Consider the following 21,210-nt stretch of genomic DNA (forward strand, 5'->3'; position numbering starts at 1 on the left):
CAGTTTCATTTGTTTTAAAAATATTCCAAAACTTAGTAAGAACATCATTGACCAAAATTATAAAAAAATAGTGTGCATAAAATTATATAAATTTTATTAAAATATTAACACATACTTAGAATATGTTGTACAAGTAATGTATAATTTCAGACGCGATTTGTTTGAATTTGTCATTAATATATAGAAATGCGGATAAAAACAATTTTATCCTCGAATTAATTCTTATTGGCAGTGTGTAGAAACAATTATACCTTCATTTGTATGAAGATTAAGTTTTTATGACACAAGATGACAATAATTAATAATTAATGTTAACAAATAGGGAAATTAATGTTATATAGTATAAAAATCAGAAAGCAAGTTTTCTAATATAACATTAAGAATAAAGAATGTATCGTTTTTAAAAGTAAATATTTATCAAACAATTTGCTATCTAGTTAATGACATATTAATTACAATTTTTGATTTGTAATTAATATTATGGTTTGTGTTGAATGAAAAATCAATCAAATTAAAAGTTCGAGTATAATTTTATCAACCTTGTTTCATTAACCAACTACAATTAATAATTATTCTATTAAATATAATAGAATTATAGCTGCCATCATCGAACTGTTCAATTATTTTCATTGTCTTATATTTTCAATAATGCATATATTCCTAGATTTTAGCGTATATTATCGAAGAATATTTCAAAATTTGTTTTACATGTTTTACGATTTCTTAACATTTTCTTTATATCGTTTCTATGATCTTTTTATTACAAAATAAGTATCAAGCAAAAAAGACATTTCACGCATCAATATCAGTCTGAAATGCTTTTCACCTTTAAAATAATAATAGATTAAATGCATTATGGTAAGAAGATTACTGCCCTAAAATCGAATAAGTCTGTGTATGATAATGTTTTACAATACTGTAAGTGTAATATTATATACTACAAATGAATTTACGATATTGTGGTGAATTAAATAGATTGCATTTTCTTTATATGCAAATGTCAATGCATTAAACTCATGTCTTTTTCTTCTTCATTCTATGATTTAAAAAAAAAAAATGAAAATAGACGATAGATATCTATTTGAAGAAGATAAATATATGTTATTGAAAGATTCCTTAGCATAAACTTTTATCTAACGTTGCCTAAGCTGTGCACTAAATGTACAAGTGTTGTATCGGTATTTGCTATTTTGTAATTTATATAAATTTTATGTACATTATACATAATAATATTAAAAACAAAGACCCTTAAAGATAGAAATTCACGCAGTCGCATTTCACACAATGTTCTTTATTTATTCGGTATAATAACTTTATCAGACTCATCTTTAGTCTACGAAGATTAATTGAAATTGATATGATAGGCCTGATTGTGAATTGTTCATATATTTAGATCGATGTCTTATATCAAGCAACTTTTATTTTGTTGCACAAATGTCAATTAGAAAAATTAAAAAAATGTATTCATACGAGTGGAAAAGATTTATAAGTGGTACTGTGATTAGTATGTTTGTATGTTTTAATGGATTATAATTTAATTGTTTTTGTCATATTAATGTAGTATTAAAATATTATTTTGTTTTTTGAGTTTATTAATTATATATGCGGTTATCTCGGTTATCTCTGGCAGTTTTCGATACGATATTGTTTTTATTATTATTAATGATATTCTATTTCATTTTTAATACGTTATATTAATAGATTGTTTCAAACTTATCTTTCTTATACTTAAAAAAATGCGCAAGCATTACGTTATTCGAGATCCATGCAATATTTTGTTCCAACTTCACTTAATGAAAGTAAAAATATTCATTATACACATTTTGACTTTACCTAAAATTATAAATAATATGTATTTCAATATATCACAATATGGTGGTGCCAAAGCATTTTAAAATTACTATACGAAGTATCAGCATGCGTGAAACACTCATAAATTTGTGTTTCAACATAAGTCTTTAACTCTGTGTATTTCAATTTCAGTGCTGAGCTATTAAAATTCTAACTATTCTGCTTCATGAAAATGATCAAAATTTTAACAATATCTCTTTTTATATATATATAACAATTTTTTTTTCTCCAAATTATTTATATGCTTCAAAATTAATTCGTGCTCAGCATAAATTTATTTTACTTTAATCGTATAACGATTATAAATTTCGCTAGTCTATAATTCGGCACCCTATCTACTTAACGAAAACTTTCATTTTTTATTATGAACAAATTATACAAAAGATGAAAAACCAGGCAATGGTGCTCTCGATCTTGCCATATTGTTCATAATAATTTGTCCCCCATTTAAACTGACAACGGCACTACCTTCAGGTTCAGAATCAGTGTACGATGAATAATTCCTAACTGGTTTCTGACGTTTCCAGGACTGTCTTAAGGAGTCATTAACATTAGCGTAATGATTTACGAAGGAATGTGGATCCGATTGTACACTTTCATTCTCGCTTTCAGATCCCTATAACATAAAATATGTTATGTATAATGCATATGTTTTATACATATATTTAAGGAATGTTACCTGTGAATCTGTTGAACTAATTTCGGAAGGTTTTTCCGTAACGCTGCTATCGTCAGGGTTTTCATCATATCCTTTCAGACTTTCTTCATCGCTATGATAAGCAACAGAGGCTGGTGATGGTCTAGGAGGTGATTTTCCCAACATTGTAGGAGGAGGAGGATGCATAGATTTTCTTGCTAAAGTGTTTCTTTTACCTAATGTACCACAAGCATTAGCCATATTCATTGCACCACCACCTCCTTGTCTTGATCTATAAAGCTCTAAATCAGATTCTTGTCTATCATCAGTATCCATCGCCATAGACTCTTCAAGTGTCTTTTGTGCTTCTTCTAGAACAATTACTTGATTATTATAAACCCATATACTTTGTGATAGAATGTATTTATTACAACTTACGTTTATATTTATAGCTTTTACTTTTCACGCATAGCACTGCTATGACCATTATAATAATTATAATTGATGCAGCAGCTAAAGTAACCATAAACCAAGTTTGTCTGTAAAATGGTTTATGTTGTAGATATGCATATTCAAGGTATAGCTTTGATGGAGTTAAAATCTAAAAAAAAACCAGGAAATTATCATTAGTATTTAATGCTTAGAAATATTTATAAAAATGTATATACAGCAATCCTATTTACCGTTTCTGTGGAATATGCTGGATAACTAATTCCATAACGATTATATGATATTACTCTGAATAAATACGATGTAGATGGAAGTAAATTTTGATAAGATACAGAATACTCTGTCAATGGTCCATTACTACTACGTACGATTGTCTGCCAACGACTGTCATCTATAATTACAAATATAATAGTAAAATTTATTTGGCTTTGGTAATGAGATCGTAAATGCAATTGAAAACATCTGCAGGTTTTCATAAAATTATGTGCTACAGGAAAGAATGATATATCTGGTTGCTTTCATAGTTTTTGAGAAAATAATGATGACTGAAAACTTGCATAGTTATGTTGTGTGTTATACATTACATATTTTAAGGGAATTAATGAAGTATTAGATATAAAAACTGAAAAATTAAAACTGTAGGAATACACCATCATCTAACATGTCAAACTTTAGCTATTTATTTATTACTGTAAATTATAGCAGCATTCGAAGTTAAGATGTTTGAAGAATTTCTAACTGAACTCATGGAAAATGTCATGCTATGACATTATCATGCAATCAACAGTACAAATATCACTAAACAAATCACAGATTAATAACAAACAGGAAGCTATATTTTAACGCTAACAAAAATCATATTTAACTGTTGAGATCATCTAATATAATACTCGACGTTCAATATATTTACGTGCATTGACACTTACAATGCTGCCACTCTTCCATTGCTATATGATTATAAAAAAGGCAGTATTAGTAATACAAATAATATATTCTGGAATTTTACAAATAGATAATTTATTTTTAAATATGTGAAAATAAAATAATCAAAATAACTCTATTATTCATTTTTATCTTTCACATGTATAAATATATACTTTTTAGAAATATTTTTCATTCTTTTTATCAATTCTGTAATCTTCGTTTTAATATTTGAGGGGTTTTATAAATGTTAAAATAGTTTATATTATTTACCTTTCCGGCGCGTTTCGATGTAGTATCCTAGAATGGGTCCTTTTCCAGAAGCACCGTTAGTCCATTGTAATTCAACACTAGACACTGTTTTTGTAACAGCAAGATTGCTAGGTGCCATTGGCGAACCTTCTTGTGGACCTGTTGTGACATTTCCAGATATAGGCGGACCAAAATCAATGGTTTGCGCTCTAACCATAAAAGTATATGTTTCTTCTTCTTCTAAAGGTTGAATTAGTAGACTTGTTTCCGTTACCTTTTGTTTAACTTGCTTACTAAAACCTACAATAATATAAAATGTTACGTATCTAAGCAATTGTTTATTCGTATATTAAATATTTGGAATAACTTTTATACTAAAAAACATACGATCATTTTGTTCTGCAGTTTCATATGTAACAATGTAGCCTACTATTTCACCATTTCGTAGCTTTGGTGCTTCCCAAGAGACGCGGAGACTAGTCATTGTAATTTCTGAGAATTGTAAATTGTGTGGTGGTCCAGGTATATCCTATAAATCAATTGAATATATTTAAAAAGGAAGAAGAGAAGAGAAGCACTTACGTCATTAGTTTAATTATTGTGAAACTTATGTACCTGTTTAGTTCTGACAGTGATAGATGGGGTTCGAGGACCATCGCCGGCAGGGTTGAAAGCCAATACTTGAATGCGATATTCTGTATATTTATCTAAAAACACTAAGCTATGTGTTAAGTATGATGCTGGTACAACTTCTATTTCTTCTTCCTGCTTGTTTTCCAAATCTTGAGGAGAATCAGTAACTAAATAGAAAATCTAAAATAAGAAATATAAATAATAAATATTACTTAAACAATTAAATTAAAAAATAAATTCTATATGCAAATGATAATTTTACTTTATATCCTAATAAATCTCCATTTTGCATATTAGCTTGGGGTGGTTTCCAACGCAGATGTACTTCTGTAGAAGAAATTGGTTCTGCTTTTAGATGTTGTGGTTCTCCTGTAGGAACTGCTTCTCCTACATATACAGTCACTGGAGGGCTTGATGGACCTTCGCCTTCAGAATTGAAGGGTAATACTATTACTTCGTAATACCTATCTTCTGTCAAGTCGCTTAAAACAATCTTCGTAGCCTGTAAAAGTTAAGAAAAGATTAATAAAACTTATCATTTAGAATCTATTACAGTGTTCTATAATTATAATTATAATCATTACTTTTATTCCTAAAACTTCTTCTTTAGGCGTATCTTGAAGAGCTGTGGGGAAATCAGAAACTGGTTGATAAACAACGCGATAACCACCTGTTTCATGATCGCCGCTCCAATATACTTCATCTATTGCGTTCCAATGAACCTCTATACTAGATGTCGTTATTGGAACTACTTTCAAACCAGTAACTCCCCGAGAAGGTGCTATAAATTCATATTATGATAAAAATTATGTATCTTAAGAAAATAGATTTAAGACAAATGAAAAGTGAATTTTATGTACCTGCTGGTAGAGTTTGAACTTGAACAGATTCTGTACTCCAAGTTGAAGGACCTATATCGTTAGTTGCTTGTATTCGGAATTGATAGAATGTAAATGGTTTTAAATCATTTGCTGTATAAGATGTTAATGTTGGTTCTACTCTTTCAGGAATTGTTTGAAATGGTCCTGAATTTTCTGACTGTTGTACCGTATAATATCTATAAAAAAGCATTATACATATTAATTTTACATAATATAAAAAATTATATATTAGATGTAGTGAAAAATTTACCTTAATGGTGCAAACCCATCACGGCCAGGTGTCCAATTAAATGTTATCTGTCTACTTTGTATTTGTGATCTGCTAATTTGTGGCATCGATGGCGATTGCGGACGTTCTCTATTATTTGTGGTAAAAACGAGAGCGTACGCTGTTTTTCCCCATCCTAATCTCGTTTGTGCTGTTACCGAGAACATGTAATACTTCTCTGGCTCTAGTCCAGTTGCTCTAAAAGTTCTATCTGATGCAGGAAACTCCTTCGAAAATTGATGATCCTGACTATTATTTAGATGAAACATAACTTTATAGGCGAGAATCTCTCCGTTCGGATCTTCTGGAGTATCCCAAATAATCCGAGCAGTGGTAAAGCTTACATCAGGGAACGATACATTCGATGGAGGTCCAGGAGCATCTTCAAATGTTTGTACTCTAACTGGCGGAGTGCTTAAAGTGCCATCGCCAAGACGCGTATAAGCTAGAACTTGTATGTGATACTGGACAAATTTTCGAAGTTCTGTTAAAGTTGTTGTAAATGTTGTGTTACTAGGAATGTTTTTATACTGGAATGCTGATCTAGCATTTGCACCGTAATAAACTTTAAACCCTTCTATTTGTCCATTCTGATGTTCTATGGGAACATCACCCCATCTAACTAATATGGTCGTGGAAGACGTTGCATTGGCTTCTACATTAATAGGACCCATCGAAGGAACTGATTCGCGAGTTCTTTCAACAGCTTTCGGGCTTATTGTCGATGACCCAACGTCATTAAGCGCTTGCATTACAATTTTATAAAGAGCATATTCTTCCATGTTCTCTAAAATATACGAATTCGCTGTATGGTCTTCTATAGTTATGCTCTTTGACTTGTTCGTTCGAACTTCAGTATAAGTAACATTATATCCCCTTGGATTTCCGTACCATTCAATCTGTTGTAATGGAATCCATCTAACACGTAGTTCCGTGGCGCTCATTGCACGAACCGTAACATTCCTAGGAGGATGTGACGGTGGTGCTTGAATCGTTTGAAATTCTTTTGTTGGTTCGGAAGGTTGGGAAGCACCGACAACGTTGTTAGCTATTAATCGTAATTTATACTGCATAAATGGAATTAGACCACCTACAGTGATTGTACTAGCATCAGGATCTGAAACTTCGTAAATATTGTACCATGTTGTGTTTCGAGTGGTTTGTGCTTGTACTGTCCACTTTATTATGGAGGAATTGCCGTCAAAGCCTGGAGTAAATTGAAGAACAACAGAGAATGCATCTATATTAGACAGTGCTAATTTAGTTGGTGGTTCAGGAAGAACAGGCTCAACGCCTGATTGAATAACAGCCACTGCTGGTTTTCCAGGGCCAACTGAAGTCCAAGCAACAACTTCAAATTTATAATGAGTCATTGCTTGTAAATGTTCGATTTTGGCTGAAAGAGTGTCTGACGTGAAGTTTTCTACTCGTAGAGAATCCGGTACATCTTTGATCATATATTTTAATTGGTATTGGATGAGAACTCCATTAATTTCCTGTGGAGCATTCCATTTAACCGTGAGTGAACGATCACTTATGTTCTCAAATTGTAGATTTTCTACTTCTTCAGGTACATCTTCGCGTGTACGAATTTGAACGGGAGAACTTTTTTCACCATCACCTGGATCAGTGAAGCATAATACAGTTATATTGTATAAGGTGTATTTCTTTAAACCTGTCATAATTGCGCTTTGTTCTGCAAGAGGATCGAATAAGCTAGGTGGTACGGTCATCGACTTGTATTCGCTCGCTTCTGTAAAATTATGCCCGATCCAGGCTTGTAATTTATAACCTTGATTTATTCCATTAATCTTTTGCGGATTGGGAGGTTTCCACCACACTTTTATCGATGTTGAATTAATAGCTGTTACCTTTACGTTTGTGGGTGGTGCTTCAGGTACTCCTTCCTTGGTTTTAATCTTCAAACCTTCCGTAAATACTCCAACTCCTTTATCATTATACGCTGCTATCTGTACGATATAATCCTTCCAAGTAATTAGGTCGGTAATAAGATAATTTCTTTGTGCTTCGTTAGTAATATTTTGTATTGTCCATGGATTGTCGTTGTAGCCGTATAGTCTATATCTTAATACATATCCTAAAATATGGCCGTTTCGATATTCTTCTAATGGAAGCTGCCACTGCGTGATTATTTCTGAGGATGATCGAGCTGAACCAACGAATCCTACCGGTGGTCCACTCGGAGCTACAGTAAAATTCACAAATATTAATAAAAGTTTGGGAAACTATTAAGATTTGCAGGCTTGTAACTATTACTTACGCTCTTGAGGAAGAACTACTACATTACTAGGATCCGAAGGAGGTCCTTCGCCAACACTATTTTCTGCAGTCACTCGAAACTGATATGCGGCAGCAGCTTTTAGATTGTTCAATAGTACCCAACGATTTTGTGCCGAAACATTATTACACTCCGTGATCCAATTTAGCGCAGAATCAGGTATTGGTCCTGTATAAAGTTAATCGGAAATATATACGTATATAAGTAGACATGTACAGACAGATTAAATCTTTCATTAAAGATCAATTTGTGTTTAACTACCGAGATCAGAAACCTCCCGTCTTTGAACAATAAACTTTTTTGTTGGACTGTTTCCATCAAAGCCAGGAACCCAACTAACGTTTATGGTGCGAGGTGAAATTCGCTCGACTCGACTAGCCATTACGTTTATTGGTGCGAACGGTAATTCGATTACACTAAGACGAGCAGATCGAGTCTCATTTCCTCCTGGAGAAACCACAGAACACATATATTCACCCACGTCAGACGCACGAACGGCCGCTATTTCCAATGTACCATCATTTCGCATTTTTACTCTTTGACTGGCTTGTGTATTTATTACTCTGCGAAAGCAACAAATATACTGTAAATATTTTTATTATCATTAATATCATTAATGTAGAAATGCACGTACTGTGAATTATGAAACCATGCTATATCGTACAAAACACTTGGATCGTTGGAGACCTTGCATTGTAATTCCGCGGTGTAGCCAAGAAGTACGGAGGTATCCACAGGTGGTTGAATAATTTGTGTTCGAACTGAAATGAATTAAATTCTGGTCAGAAAATGGTGATTTCTTAGTACTCTAAATGTATTTTCGTCCGGTCGCGGGGAGACGCGTTCGCTTTGAGACGCGTCAACGGGAGTCGTAAATTCCCGTTACGATGCACGAATCGACACCGCGAGAAGGGCGATCCCCTGATTTCAGTTACGAGAATAGGGGTGGTTGTGTTTGAATAACTGTAGTCTACAGTTACCTAATACATGTTTATTTAACACCATTAACAAAACGTGGGACTTACAGAAATTATTTTTCGATCTGACCCGAGGGTTTAGATGTTAGCGCGTTATAGCCCAAGAACCTGACTGACTCAAATTAATAAACGTGACTACTCGCGAAGTAGAAGAACAGTGTACTTGACTGTCTGCGTAGTAGAAGAACAGTGTGTGACCCAGCTCGTCTTATTTAGGAGGAAAGCTCGGTGTGGGTGTGTTCTTCTGAACTAAGGACGCGGATTCGCTGTTTACTCTTTTCCGTAGAATAGTGAGGGTAACGATCCGCGATGCCCATTGGTTTTGGCCAATATTAATACATACAATATGAGGAGAAAGTCTCCTGCACATTTGGCTCATGGGTGTCCTTGTTCTTGGGAAAAACCCAGCAGTTTCGCAGGGCACATCTGCTTTCTTCGCAATTAGCGAGGATGTGCAATAAACTAACGGAATTTTGGGACCTTCCAGAAACCGGCGCTGCTTATATGACTGTAACTTAATGGTTAGCAGATGCGGTTTATGGGGGTTCCTTGGGCCTAAAACGGGTCTCTGTGACGATGGGTAGGCCTAGGCGGCCTGACCAGGAGGGATGTCGCGCGGACCATCTCACGCGACGTAACACTAAAATTATTTAATCATATTTTACCTAAAACAGTAAGATACGCTGAACCATTTACAGAACCAGCTTCATTAGCTCGAATACACGTGTATTTTCCGGCGTCGTTTGGTTTTACCGCAGCAATTAAAAGATCTCCGTTATCTAAGACTTGTACTCTTCCGGCGATTTCCACAGGAATTGTATCTATTAATGAATCAATGTGTATATCAGTGTTATGGTATTAGTTACCCGTATGAATTAGTGATTAATAATTTACCATTATAAATCCATGTAGTGTTAGGTATCGGAGCTGCTACAGCATTACATGTTAAAGTTGCATCCTTTCCATCTAATATAGTTTGGTTTTGTGGACCATTCTCCATGATTGGTCCAGATGCTGAAAACAATAATTTGAATCTATTAATGTTTTGCTCGTGACCAGGAAGAATTGATTACATGCACGCAAAAAAGGCAGGAACAATCGATCACAAAAGTAAACTTTCCCCATTTCAGTGTTTTCCAGTATACCATCTATTGACATTTTATGAATAATAGTAAAAAATGAATAAAAAAAAAACACTGGAAAGAATTTAATAGCGTTCATTTATATATATATATATATATGTATATATATATATATAATGGAAAACGCTGAATTTACCAATACCTGATTTCAATTAATAATAATTCTCTATTACCGAAACTTTATTTTCACTAAAAGTTAAATTACGTATACTCTATGGCACAACTACAGAAATAGCTAATATTTAAAATTTTTTTCCTACAATTATTTTTCTAATCTAGAAACGTGCTATTCACGATATATTTTGTCCGTTTATTGTGACGAAGATACGTGCAAATGCTTCAAACAATTCCTCTACGTTTTCTGATACTGATAATAGTATATTAATTTTGTTCCAAATATAAAAATAATTGAAAAATTTTTGTTTGTAATAGTGTTAATAACACTGTATATTGTATGTTGTGTAATAACATCACATCATATTTATTATTACGTTCTTTGAACATGTTGAGTATTTTCTATAATTTTTCAAAGAGCCAATGTGTTTTACACACAAAGAAACTATCGTGCTTTGCAGATGTATTCAGTATAACTACCAGAAAAAAACACGGATACAGCTGGTAAAAGCAAACATTGTGGTGTGATATGCATTCTTCAAGCATGTGCCCGGGGTAATTTCAAAAAGGAGGTGGATATTTCGTGGCGACATGTCGTTAGAATCTTACTGTCTGGATATTGAGAGAACTTAAAACGGCGATCAGATTGGCGAACTCTGACTACATTGTAGCCAGCTGTCCAGCGGACAACTCTGTTTTTCAGTCTGCTTACTAATCCTTCTGTCCCATAAAAAATACGTCATTTATTATAAATATAAAGAAACAATAATAAAACAAAAAATTAATAATAATATATTTAATGATTTCATATCACTCCAACGTGTAATGTACTAACTTTTTGCTTTTAGCCAGGTGTAACTGGATGCTTCGCCTGCGTCGTTGGATGCAAGACATTGGAACATTCCTGAGTCATCCATGGTTAATTTTTTAATTGTTAAGGAGCCATCTTCTTCCAGTGCGTACCTATACATAAAAATGCAAAAGAATATAGAAATAGGAAGATAGGAGAATTTTGAATTTGATAGATGATTTCAGTTAAAATACATACTTTAGGTAGCAATTAATAAATTTTTTTTACTGATTGAAAATTTAGCAGGTTTTCTAAAAATCATACCTAAATCCAAGAAGATGATCAACAGGTTCTGCATTTCGAAACCAAGTGATTTTAGGAGGAGGTACACCGACAGCATCGCATGGTAACGTTACAGTTGATCCATAATCACTAAGAGTCTCTCGTTTTAATTCCGTTATAAAAGTTGGTTTTTCTAAGATATTATAACATAAAAGTAACGCATATGTGGGAAATTTTAAGGTTACAAATCTCCAATTGTTGAATCAATCTTACCATATACGACAACATTCGCGCTCGCGTTCACTGTTGGATATCCACCGCTTCTTAAGTCCACATGGCATGAGTATACGCCGGTGTAAGTTATGTTTGCCGATATTAACGCCAAAGTTCTATTCCACGAGTCGTTAAAACTATATGATATCCTCGAGTTCTCGATGGGGATCCCGTCTTTCGTCCATAAAGTTCGTAACTCATGAAGAGACCTAAAATTACCCGTTTGAAACATTTCTCTTACAGAACAGTTTCATGTAGAGTGATTACGAGTCAGTTTATCAAACTTTTAAAGTGTAACCCATTCTCTTTAAGAAAGGGAAAAGGCATAAAGTCTTATTTTTTCAAAGGTTTATTTTATATTATTGCAAATATTCAGATTTTGTAGAATGGAAGTCGTAAGAGCATTATTATTTTATTATATGACTAATTTGTATCCTTTCTTCTGTAAAATTCACGAATTACCTAGCATTGGCTATGCAATGTATGTAGGTAACGTCTTGGTCCTTGATGATCTGAGTGTCCTGTGGTTTCACTATGATACTAGGTGCCACCTCAGCGTTGGCATCTCCCGTAACTTGCAACTTGAAAAAGGGACTGTTCTCCTCTTTACCCAATTGCGTGTTAATGGCTCTGGCCCTGTTTAACATAAAAGTACGAAAGGAACATTTCCTTTAGTTTCTCTAGTTATAAGAAAATTACATGTAACGAAAAATAAGTTTCTTTATTCCTTTATTTGAAAATTCCCTTAAGTTGAAAAATTTCACTATAGATACATAAATGAATATATAAACTTTTAGATCGACAGCTTATATAGCTATCGTTCCATAAAGTTTCACGGGTACTTTATCCATTCTCTGATGACTACACAAGGTAACTCTCTGGACCAGTTACTTTAATACGAACCTGTACAGGCCTTGATCGCTCTCAGACGCGTTCAGGATAAGCAACGTGTGATGAACAGACGCATATTTTATGCCGTATAACAACAAGCCATCGGACGTGAACCATGTAACGTCAGGTGCAGGATGGCTTTCTATCGGTGGCAGCGTTAAAACAGCCGCGCTGCCCGATTTCACGCTCACCATCCTCTCTGTGAGATCCTCGAACACCCCCATATCTGGACAGGATAATATTACGGTGTTACTTTCATCACGCTGGATGCATTCACTGCGACAAAATATGTACGTTGCTCGTGATAATCAGAGCATCGTGTCCTAGAACGTGATAAAGAGGAGAACGCGGATGGATCGAATGTTGCTGTGCGCAATAAAACTCGCTGTGTTTAATTTACAGTTGGCTGTAGTATGTAGCTCGACTTTGAAATAGCACGCTTTTCGTGTAATTCGTTTCCTGTTTCTAGTTTTGTTATGGTAGATCGAAATGAATGAAAGTGAAAGCAACTGAAACGTTCGATTCTTGATCAGGATTAATTAGGATAATTAGAAAAATGTGAAACTGTCGTGTTTAATTATATACGTACAGGCTACCGCAAATGTAATTCTTTCACTAAATATAGATCCTACGTCGTTCGTGGCGACACAGTGATAAACTCCTGCGTCTTCTCTACGTGTACTTTGTATTCGAAAATAAGGCTCCGAAGTAAGCTCGTTGCTGAGGGGTACCCCATCTTTGAACCACTTATATTTTGGCTGAGGATTTCCTGCGAACAGAATGTAAACGTAATAATGTATCAGAAAATGATACTTTATTTACTTGAATTTGTCAGAGGACAAACAATTTATATAATTGAAGTTCTATCTTTTAGAAAAGATACAAATCATTAAGAGTGAAAGTTTCATTAACATAACATTTTACTAGATACATTACATGTACTACAGTGATTATCCTAAATTTGTGTATTTTCAACAGATTATTACAATTTACACGATTTCAGTTTTCGTTTTCACGAATTATATCTAGTTCACGTTAATATTTTTCACAACTACTATAGGCATTCTTCGTTTGTTCAAGAAGTAGATGTAATATACAACGACCTAATACTATTAGTACAGGGTCATACTATCGTATTACGGCACTACGGTGCAACTGTAAGGCTTCATCTGGCCACCGTCTCATCCGGCTGTTATTCGATATTTCATGAGAATAATGGGATATTAAAAACACGTAGGAAAATTTGTCAGTTTCCATAGAACTGAAATTCGAGTAAAAAAAAACTCCAGAAATCTCGAAAATGAACCATAAATCGGAATAATCGCATGATTGTTTCATATCTCAAAACTTATCGACTAAAATAATTTATTAAATTGTACATTTACTAATTGTAAGAACAAGACATTTTTTATTTTCAATTTGATGATTAAAATTTGGAATACGAGAAAAGTATGTTTTATTAAGTGAACTCTATAAGGCTTAATCGATTCATCTTTAAAATAATATAATATCACGGTAAAGTCGAGACGAGAAGAGGTTCTTAATGCATTTGAAATCATCGCTTCCGGGTCGAATCTCGTCGAATATCCGTGCTACGTTCCCTACTTACCTCTCGCTTGACACTGCAGAAATTTTGTCCGATTTTCGCTAAGAATATTGCCGCTGCTGGAAGGCTGAGTGGTGAAGCGCGGTTCCTGGAGGGTCTCTGTAAAAAGATCGAAAGAGCGAATTTCAATATGTAGTTCAATTACGCTGTTACTCGCGAACAAATTGATTAGATCGATATAAAATTTGTGTAGATATACTTTTAGACATTTTCATAGATTTTTCTGGAAGTACTTATGAGATTATTATGACTATTAAAATAACAACATTTCATACCTTGTACAAATTTGATATCGAAAAAATCGAGAAAGGGGTCACAAAATCGTTATAAACTGTACGAGAAATGGTTTTTAAGGTACTCGACGAATTAGTAGGCTTCATAACCGAAGCAGTAAAAAGAAGGGAATTCTTCGAAGCAGTTCTGAATGTTACGCTAAAAAAGCTGGATTTTAATTCCTTAGATCCTAGTGATTTTGTAAAAAGACGCGTTTCAATATTATTACTATTACCTTCTTCCTTGGCTCAAAAAAATTTTCGTCCAATTTACGGAACTTTCAAGGAACGGAACAAAGTTTGCGAGACAATTAAGGAAAAAGCGTATATTTAGACAATTAACGACGAAACAAAGAGAAATATCAAGCGAAACAGGTTGAGCGTTGCGGTGAATTCGTCGGTTAGTCGATGAGAAAGTCCACCGTATTCGCCCCCATCTTAAAAATCATCGGACCGTGTCAGAAAAGAGGGTGCACGTGTCGGTTTACGTCCATGTGACTCGGTTCTACGGCATCCGGCTGTTCGCATTCTTTACTCTTCTCTTCATCCTTTTGGTACACCGTAAACTACGCACGTCTAAACCTGATGACTCAGTCGTTGTTACATGGGACTCGAACATAATGCACGTATACACCATAAACTATAACTTTATGAGCCCTTTTCGGTTGCTTCGCACTGCATTGGAATCCATTCAGTTATTTACTTCGAATATAGTTCCTGTATTCATTTATTCGATTACTACAGAGTACTATTGCGTTCTTTTTAATTAAATTATAGAATTTCAAACTGTAGGTTATGCACGATGAGTCTTACAATCTATTTGAGCGTATAGTGTAGAGAAAATTTTCTTGGTCAGCCATTCGTTTGGTTAATAAGGATCTGTTAACTTTCACTTGGAGTCGATGAAAAGATAACATCATACGACATTAACGCTGCAAATTACAAGTAACCGCTAATGTAGTTAAGTTTCATTAAAAATTGATTCAAGCATTAACACGCTAATGGATTAGCTATAATTAGAACAGCCTGTGAAACGATTATTTCCAAGTAAAGTCGTTTCCTTTCAGCTGTACATACAAACGCGCAAGAACACTTTACGACGACGATGTGTTATTGTGTTTTTTGGCGTATGGAGTCCCTCGTCAAGAGGATAACATTTTTAATATTGAACGAGCTGTGGAAAAAAAATAAATATTCTTTATTAGAGAAATTACGCAGAAAAGCATTTGAAATGACAAAATCTTTCATTTGAAATTTACAACAAAATTAATTTTAGTACCAGAATGTATAATTAGTGTTCCGAAATTTTTAGAATTCGACTGTTTTTAAACTTTCTGCCTGTTTTAAATATTTTTTATAATCAAATATTCTATAATTTTAAAAATCTTCCTTTTACAATACGATGAAAATGTAATGCGATGAAAGAAACCATCTTCGCGTTAAATAAGATCTACGCAAGAGTAACCAGGGACAGTTTCTGAATCGATAAATTGGAATGATCGTTGACACAATAATCGATGGTACACTCGATAATAATTTCTTGAAGGCCGGCTCGAGAGGTTTGTCTTGTTGAAAGAAATGATATAGAATGGGGAAAAAAATAACGGGCTATTATCTTTCAAGTAGCATTTTAGACGGTCGTGCTTGGTTGACAGTTTCTATTTCCATGACCATATAATCATCAGTCGCGTTAGCTTGAAACGATGGCAATGAATTACAGATACGATAAATACACATCCATTAGAAAATATACACAATATTCTCCTGCTTTTATTACTCGATTATACATACACAAACGGCATTTTTGTGTCTTCTCATGGGAATATTTTGTTAGCTCGAGTACGCTCTTTATGAAAAGTTCATAGATTCCGATTTTAACAAGGATACAGCAATTCAAATCTAAAATAAAGAAAAAAGTATCTATTCCAACAAATATATGTATGTATAAAACTATAAATATAATAATTTTCTTATGGAAAATTATCTTCTTATGCAACTTATCTCCAACTTATCTCTAACTTCTGGTCCGTATCCAGATAAAGGTAGAGAACGCTAATCAAACTATGTAGAATTAATTTGCCATGGATAAACACACGACACACCCTTTCATTTATAGAGCATAGCACAGCTTCGTCTTGAAGCATAAGCACTGCGCTTAAGGACCGCCATTCATTATTCTTGAAATCCATCAGTGTCTAGGAGTGCCACGCAATGTAATACTTAACTAGGAAACTTTCTATTGACTTAAAATTGCACTACATCTATGAATGCGCGACAGAACTATCTTATCGATATCACGTTGAAATATACTCCGTGTCTCACAAGTTTCCGTACAATTTTTATTATTGTTATTAGATAGAGCTTATCGTAATTCATTCTAATGATAAATGCTACTAACTAATAAATCCGACTATAAATTCGTTTACAGACTTTATAGCATAAAGCGTAATCAATAATACTTAGGCTCAAAAACTGAAAAAAATCTAAGGAATAGCGTCTTAAACCGAATTTCTTATTTTTAACATAGAATCTCTGAAATTTCAGGAAATTTACTGCACGAGAAAGTAAATGCACAACAGGTTGTTGTTCAAAGGAAGCTCGATGTGTGAGCAAACGGTAAGTGTACAAGTTTAGCGAAGTATTCTTTCTGGTAAGATGGCGAGAAAAATAAGACAAGCTGATTACCTCGTTTTCTTCAACGCACCGAAATAAGACGGAACATTAATGCGGTCAGGCTGAAATAAGAAGCGGCAGCTTCATATGCGCTCCTTATAGCATCTCAAAGAGGGATACTCGAAGAGCTTTAATAAGTGGAGCACAACGGATGTTGCTTTTGGGTCCTGCATACACTGTAGCATAGTGAGTCTGGAATTTCCTTTTATCCTTTTAATTAATTTAAATCAATTTTTATCATTATTGTAATTTTTATAATACTTCTATGTGTGTTATTTTCTACATGATAAAAATGAATTAAAAATGTAAAATGCAGCCTTTTACTTTCCTGTTTTTAGTTATTCCATGATGAAATGTCAGTACTTGACTACCACACCGTGTAACATGGTATAACAGCATGCATTAATGTGACAATGTAATCATTTGCATAGCATAGCGGTGTCGTCAGTAAAACTAACTAACTGTAAAGCTTAAACGCGGTATAATTAGGAAATTTTGAAATTAGGAAGCGCATCTGTATCAGCAGAGGCTTCTATAGATGCTACTTTGTATATTTTCAAAAAGGATAGTACAAGTAATGACAGAAAATCAATTTATCATACATCTTCAAATTTTATAAAATTCTACTTCATCTTTATTTTATCAAGATGAAAAGATATTTTTAAATAAATCGAACTTTTAATACGCTAGATATTTTGTAATATTCTACATTCAATATTCAATCCTTTTCCATAATTTTAACACGAAATTATATAATGTAAACGACCGAATACCACAAACTCATTCAAATACATCTGAGAATTTCCGTATTCGCCCCGCATTTTATGCAGCCTCTTTTGAATTTCCGATTCGAAAAGTTCGCGTCAACGTGAACGATATTCAAGATATTAAACTGTGGGAAAAGAACAGAAAATTTTTCAACGACCTGGAAGCTGCTCGAGTTCTAAGGAATATTTTGAGGCGTTGAAAATATTACATATTTTCGTGTTCACAAAGCATTCCGTATCAAACTCGACGGTATCTTTATGTATTTTCATATCTCTTTTCTTCAGTACCTTAAAAATTGTCCTATTCTTTTTAAATAAAATACTAAAACTATTAAAAACGTACCAAAAAGGTGTATAAAAGTGCATAAAAATATTTGACTGGGTCCAAAAGGTAAAGTTGGAGTTTCTATCAAAGTTCACCCATTTGTCTACGAAAAGTATGCGAATAGGTAATTATATAGTAACGTGTTTTGCTGACCGGTAACCAACCAGAATTCGATCAATAAGTCGAATAAAACTAATTGCTATTCTTTTTTAATACTAAGATGCGAATGAAAATCAATACGAAATTAATCTTGTTCTGAATTCGCAAAATTAAAATTGATACACGATATCCACGATGTCAAGTAATTTTAATAATTCACAGCAATATTTTGTAAAATTTAAGGAACGTGATTTAAGGAACGTTTTAAATAACGTGATTCGAACGTATACATTATAAATATATATTACTTCGAACTGCTGAATAGTTCCAAAGACTATTCATGTACCAATGAATATTCTCATTCACTAATGACTCCTTATATTGATCGTATCAATTCACCTCACAAGGAGGTGCATGATTTCTGTTTCACCAATCTGAGCCAAATTTGGCGTATAATCAATTTAACACGGTATTCAAATAATTTAATAATTTATTATTCAAAATTATACTATTCAAACATATGCAATGCGGTATATTATTCAAATATTTTGAATTAAAATACCCATACCTTTTGATTTAACATTCTAATGCCTAAATCTTTAACATCTGCAAAAATACAAATCATTATTATAATACAATATCTCCCATAATATTTTCTACAAAAACAAACTAATCTTTATTATTGATATAAAATTCCAATCAGTTCAACGCAGCATAAGTTCTCCTTATTTTTTGCCAAACAACAGCAGAAGAACAGTAATCAACGAAGCATGCAAATGAAATAGATTTTCCGGTGATTCGTCCATCATTGTCGGCCAAGCAGCGTACAACGAGCTCTATGAAAGGAAAAATCAGGTTTATTCAGAACGACAATCGCTGCACGATTTATCCAGCACATGCTCGTGTTATCGTGGCTGTACAAAAGCAACGGTACACGTTGCTGAACTACTGAACCCCTATTTTAAGCACCGCAGCTGTCACACGAAATACGGTAAGAGAGAGGGTATGCGTTTACGCACAAGGGCAAGACTGCAGCCCGTGGATAATCTGCTTTTACTAACAGCATATTACTAAGTTGAGGATATGCCGGATCTGTTCGAGAGACGCTCTCCTTGCTCCCTAAAAATATGCGCGCTCTCCACAAGGGTTGAAGTTTTCACTGAAAGTGAACTCGACCTCGGATGGATCACTTTCCCTGTATCACTGCCATGTTAGATAGCTAAACAGGAGTTAAACACATAAACGTTTTTATTACAGATTCGAAACTGAAGAGTTTCGATTGGAAACATCTTATAACTTTTAGATATATCTTCAAATCAATTTCAGATTTTATCATAACATTCGTGTCTCGTTACGTGTTGTATAACACAAATATTCACGACTACATTGCGGACTTTTTTGAATGTATGAAAAATTGTAATGTGCAAAAATATACGAAATATACGTAACAATGACAAATGTATAAAAATCCAGCTTTCGTATACTCATTTAATTGCTTTATTTCTATCGTCAATTAATCTGTTCACCACATTTTCGATTATAAACCAACAAGCATCTATACAAATATCCCTACACACACCTCCTAAAAGAAGAAAAAGGGAAAGAATGAAGAGAAATTCCAACAGCGTGGCTTCTCCTTGTCGGATCAGCTTCGATCGAGACGAAGATGGAAGTTCAGCACTGCACAAAGAAGGCAAGTACGAGGTTGACCACCTGCAAACTGCAGAGAGAGGGAGACAGTGGCATGCACCCCAGCGGGCGGAAGCTATAGCTGGCACTGCGTGTTGTAAGACGCAATGCGCAACATTTTGCGGAGGCCTTCGTCGCTTATCGGTCAGGATATCTCGCGTGAACCAGCCCGAATCAAAGTGAAACCCGTGCTGTCACTCAAATCGGACAAACTGTGCGCGCCATAATTTTTCTTTTTCCGGAGCGAATCTATGCTTCAGTAAAGTTTATGAACCCAGTTAAGGAACGTTTGTAACTTTCTATCATTGATCCTGGCTTTCTTTCTTACTTTCCTTCTGGAATGGTTCTTCTTGAAGTAGAAAACTAGTGATCGATAAAAGTGAGATTAAAATTTATGAAACATTTTCTTTCATTTAGGTAGGTGGTTCGAATACTTTTAACATATTGATATTTCTTTTGAAAAATAAATAAAATATAAATAGCTTGGAAAAATGTATTACATATGGTCATAATCAAAAATTCGTACTGAATTTTGTTCTTAGAATTTTAAAAGTCTTTTTAAAAGGGCTAAGAATAATTTTATCCAAAAATTTCCTGTACTAAAACATTGCAATTTATCCATCTGTGATATACACACTTGCGATAAATAGTCATAAAGTTTCAAAAACACCCATAAAGCCAACTGACAATAGTTTGCGGCGCAAGTATATCATAAGTTTCTCGATGTTCACAGTTTTTAATATTCGCGACAGGATATATCTCGGCTATAAAGTCTGTCGACATATTTGGCAGAACAAAGGAGTTTCAACAAATTCGAAATAGTTCTAGGTTTGTCCCGTAAAGCAAATTTTCCACGCAACAGAGCAACATAAATTTTCATCCAAAAATGAGAACATATTCCAGTCTCGTACAAAATGGCAATTGATCCAGATTGTCAGAGAAGAGATTAATCGATCGGAACCCTGTGTTCATGCAAAATTTAATTACAATCTACAATTTCAAACGAAGTAATAATTCTTAAAAGGGTCAATAATTTGCTGTTGATTCTTTGCGCTGACTAGATTTATTTTTTTCAGTTATTTTAGTTTACCTCATAGATGTCCTAATATTTACGGATG

General features: G+C 33.8%; 1 protein-coding gene across 4 annotated transcripts in view; it reads right to left on the reverse strand.

Moving 5' to 3' along the window:
* Nucleotides 1–511: 511 nt before the first annotated feature.
* LOC132905688 (protein sidekick) overlaps nt 512–21,210 on the reverse strand; it is a 44,392-nt gene continuing 23,693 nt past the window's right edge. Inside the window, exons 2-26 of one of the 4 annotated variants that reach the window (XM_060957246.1) lie at nt 14,271–14,366; nt 13,251–13,430; nt 12,674–12,887; nt 12,233–12,406; nt 11,771–11,979; nt 11,540–11,690; nt 11,261–11,388; nt 11,035–11,145; nt 10,064–10,183; nt 9,835–9,990; nt 8,827–8,953; nt 8,454–8,755; nt 8,175–8,360; nt 5,876–8,099; nt 5,605–5,801; nt 5,329–5,525; nt 5,007–5,246; nt 4,727–4,924; nt 4,499–4,640; nt 4,133–4,411; nt 3,865–3,885; nt 3,172–3,329; nt 2,927–3,089; nt 2,531–2,859; nt 512–2,467 (exon numbers count right to left, since the gene is read on the reverse strand). In XM_060957246.1, the coding sequence (XP_060813229.1) occupies nt 2,225–2,467; nt 2,531–2,859; nt 2,927–3,089; nt 3,172–3,329; nt 3,865–3,885; nt 4,133–4,411; nt 4,499–4,640; nt 4,727–4,924; nt 5,007–5,246; nt 5,329–5,525; nt 5,605–5,801; nt 5,876–8,099; nt 8,175–8,360; nt 8,454–8,755; nt 8,827–8,953; nt 9,835–9,990; nt 10,064–10,183; nt 11,035–11,145; nt 11,261–11,388; nt 11,540–11,690; nt 11,771–11,979; nt 12,233–12,406; nt 12,674–12,887; nt 13,251–13,430; nt 14,271–14,366 (6,545 nt within the window). In that variant the 3' untranslated portion in view covers nt 512–2,224. The remainder of the gene's footprint in view (nt 2,468–2,530; nt 2,860–2,926; nt 3,090–3,171; nt 3,330–3,864; nt 3,886–4,132; nt 4,412–4,498; nt 4,641–4,726; nt 4,925–5,006; nt 5,247–5,328; nt 5,526–5,604; nt 5,802–5,875; nt 8,100–8,174; nt 8,361–8,453; nt 8,756–8,826; nt 8,954–9,834; nt 9,991–10,063; nt 10,184–11,034; nt 11,146–11,260; nt 11,389–11,539; nt 11,691–11,770; nt 11,980–12,232; nt 12,407–12,673; nt 12,888–13,250; nt 13,431–14,270; nt 14,367–21,210) is intronic. The other 3 variants (XM_060957249.1, XM_060957248.1, XM_060957250.1) reach the window with 3 other exon arrangements.

This window comes from Bombus pascuorum, chromosome 3 (genome assembly GCF_905332965.1).
Source record: "Bombus pascuorum chromosome 3, iyBomPasc1.1, whole genome shotgun sequence".
Classification (NCBI taxonomy): Eukaryota; Metazoa; Arthropoda; class Insecta; order Hymenoptera; family Apidae; genus Bombus; species Bombus pascuorum.